Consider the following 2500-nt stretch of genomic DNA (forward strand, 5'->3'; position numbering starts at 1 on the left):
ATAAAAAGTCTACAAAACTGAACAATTTTGAAGAGCTGTAACAAAAAAAAAGAAAGTATAAACCACTCTGTGATTAAAAGGTGACAAGTACAATCTTCATTTGTAAAGATATTTCACATAAGTCTATAGTTCATTAAGCAGAAATATAGACAACAAATTTTTACTTTTACAGTTTGTGGCATCTATTATTCAGATATTACCAACAGTAGGCTCCCCTCACTGAGCCAACTGGATTATATCAAACTTAACTTAGCTAAAATTACTGAAATTTATTCCATCAGCATAAAAAAGTTCAGTGTAGTCAGGATACAAACACTGCATTTGAGGAAAGAAATCTTGGTCGAGAGTGTTCAATAAAATCATGAAAGATAACAAAACTAATTATTTACTTCAAAGATTTTTGAAAAGTTATATTTCCTTGTATATCTTTTCTGAAATACCAACATAAAATAAAAATAAACATCTGGACAGCCTTTAAAGCTTCTCATTGAATGGAAATCTCTAGAGGAGCCGAGATTTGACTATTTTATAGAATCAGCTTCAAAATATAGAATGCTCTGTTCAAATCTATACATACATTCATATGAACTTAATATAACAAGACAATTCCTGATCTTTGTATAATTAATTGAACCAGTAGCCCTTTAAACTCTTAGATTGCAAGTCTAATCTCACTTGAATGCATTGTTAGTGCATCTGTAAATAGGACATTAACTACTCATTCACAAGGTTCAATCAAGAGATAAATAGTGGAATAACACTGGGTATAAAGAGGTATATGGTGGGTTTGGTGTGTCATCTGTCTGGGGTAAGTGTCTTTGACCTTAAATTAAGTTATGAGAGGAAAGGGGGGGGGGGGAGAGGGAGAGAGAGAGAGAGAGAGAGAGAGAGAGAGAGAGAGAGAGAGAGAGAGAGAGAGAGAGAGAGAGAGAGAGAGAGAGAGAGAGAGAGAGAGAGAGAGAGATGCAGAGAGAGAGAGAGAGAGAGAGAGAGAGAGAGAGAGAGAGACAGAGAGAGAGACAGAGAGAGAGGCAGAGAGAGAGGCAGAGAGACAGACAGAAAGAAATTCCTGATGAAGAAGATTTTCAAACACAATCATTTCTTGCTGTTTTATTCAATGAATTCTTCCTTAACTTCCATGCACCTTGGTCCCTCACACCACTGCTTTTCAGATATCATTAGAGCATGGTTGGAAGAGCAATCTCTTTCAAGATAAGGAACCTCAAAGTCATCCCATGCCTGTAATGATCAAATGCATTCAATTCAAACATCTTGTTTAAATAACTTCCTGAGATATATTACTTTCATGAGGGAAGGAATGCTGAGGTCTAGAGATATATATCAATTTATGGTCAGTTACAATGGTCCAAGCTCTAAGAAAACCTTGCAACTAGCATCAAATATAAGAGTGGTAAGAAAAACAGTTCTGGAGTCATGACAATGAATGTGATTGTATCTGATATATATGTGTGTGTGTGTGTGTGTGTGTGTGTGTGTGTGTGTGTGTGTGTGTGTGTGTGTGTGTGTGTGTGTGTGTGTGTGTGTGTGTGTGTGTGTGTGTGTGTGTGTGTGTGTGTGTATATATATATATATATATATATATATATATATATATATATATATATATATATATATATGTTATACAACTGTTAGTTATGCATCTTTTGTCCCACAACCAATGGTAAAGTAATGATGAATTGTAGGGTCAGTTATGGTAAAGACTTTGGACTTTGGATGATGATAGTTCAAAGTGGCTGGATTTAGATAGTGAATTTGTATCTGTAATGTGTATATACACCTTCGTATGTAAAACAGCAAGTAGGACAGAAAACCACTCTCATCCAACTGGTTTACTGAGGCACCCTAATTTCTAGGTGTCCACAATGGCTAATGAGACCAATTCCATCATGGTACTCTCCCTAATGTATAACTTACCTCTCTTTTTGTACGGTCTTCATAATCCCTGTACCTTGAAAGACCATCTTGATCGGGTAAAAGCACCAAAACCTCTGCCATTAGTGAGCATTTGTGATTGGCCTCTCCAGACAGAGCAGTATCTTCAGGTATCTCCTGGATATCAATATCTAATGGATCAGCATCCTCCACAGCCAGCACTGAATAAACTGACTCGTTGTGCTTGTGTTCCTGCCATTTATACTGTGGCAGGATTTCAATGTCAGATGATGATGATACTGTATTCGTTCTAGTTTCAGTGGGAGACTGCAACTTACTAATATCTTTATTTTTATTGCCGCTTTTACCCAAATTCATTCCACTAGATCGGTTGCTTTCAGTTGATACGGCTGAATCACCATTGTCTGGAAGTGCTGACTGTGCATCACTAAATGACAAAGGCTCATCTTTTAGACGTAAGGTGATTAAGCCAGGAATCTGAAGAATCTTGGCAGCCTTCAAGAGTGAGGATGAATTTCCAGTTGGTACTATTATCTCACCCCTGTAAAATAAGATACACACATACAAATAAATACACACAAACTAA

General features: G+C 36.6%; 1 protein-coding gene across 1 annotated transcript in view; it reads right to left on the reverse strand.

Annotated features, from left to right (window-relative positions):
• Nucleotides 1-949: 949 nt before the first annotated feature.
• Nucleotides 950-2500, reverse strand: part of LOC125039583 — a 9427-nt gene continuing 7876 nt past the window's right edge. The window contains exons 6-7 of the mRNA XM_047633703.1: nucleotides 1936-2455; nucleotides 950-1239 (exon numbers count right to left, since the gene is read on the reverse strand). Coding sequence (XP_047489659.1) covers nucleotides 1111-1239; nucleotides 1936-2455 — 649 coding nt within the window. The 3' untranslated portion in view covers nucleotides 950-1110. The remainder of the gene's footprint in view (nucleotides 1240-1935; nucleotides 2456-2500) is intronic.

The sequence above is a fragment of the Penaeus chinensis genome, chromosome 27 (assembly GCF_019202785.1).
Source record: "Penaeus chinensis breed Huanghai No. 1 chromosome 27, ASM1920278v2, whole genome shotgun sequence".
Taxonomy (NCBI): Eukaryota; Metazoa; Arthropoda; class Malacostraca; order Decapoda; family Penaeidae; genus Penaeus; species Penaeus chinensis.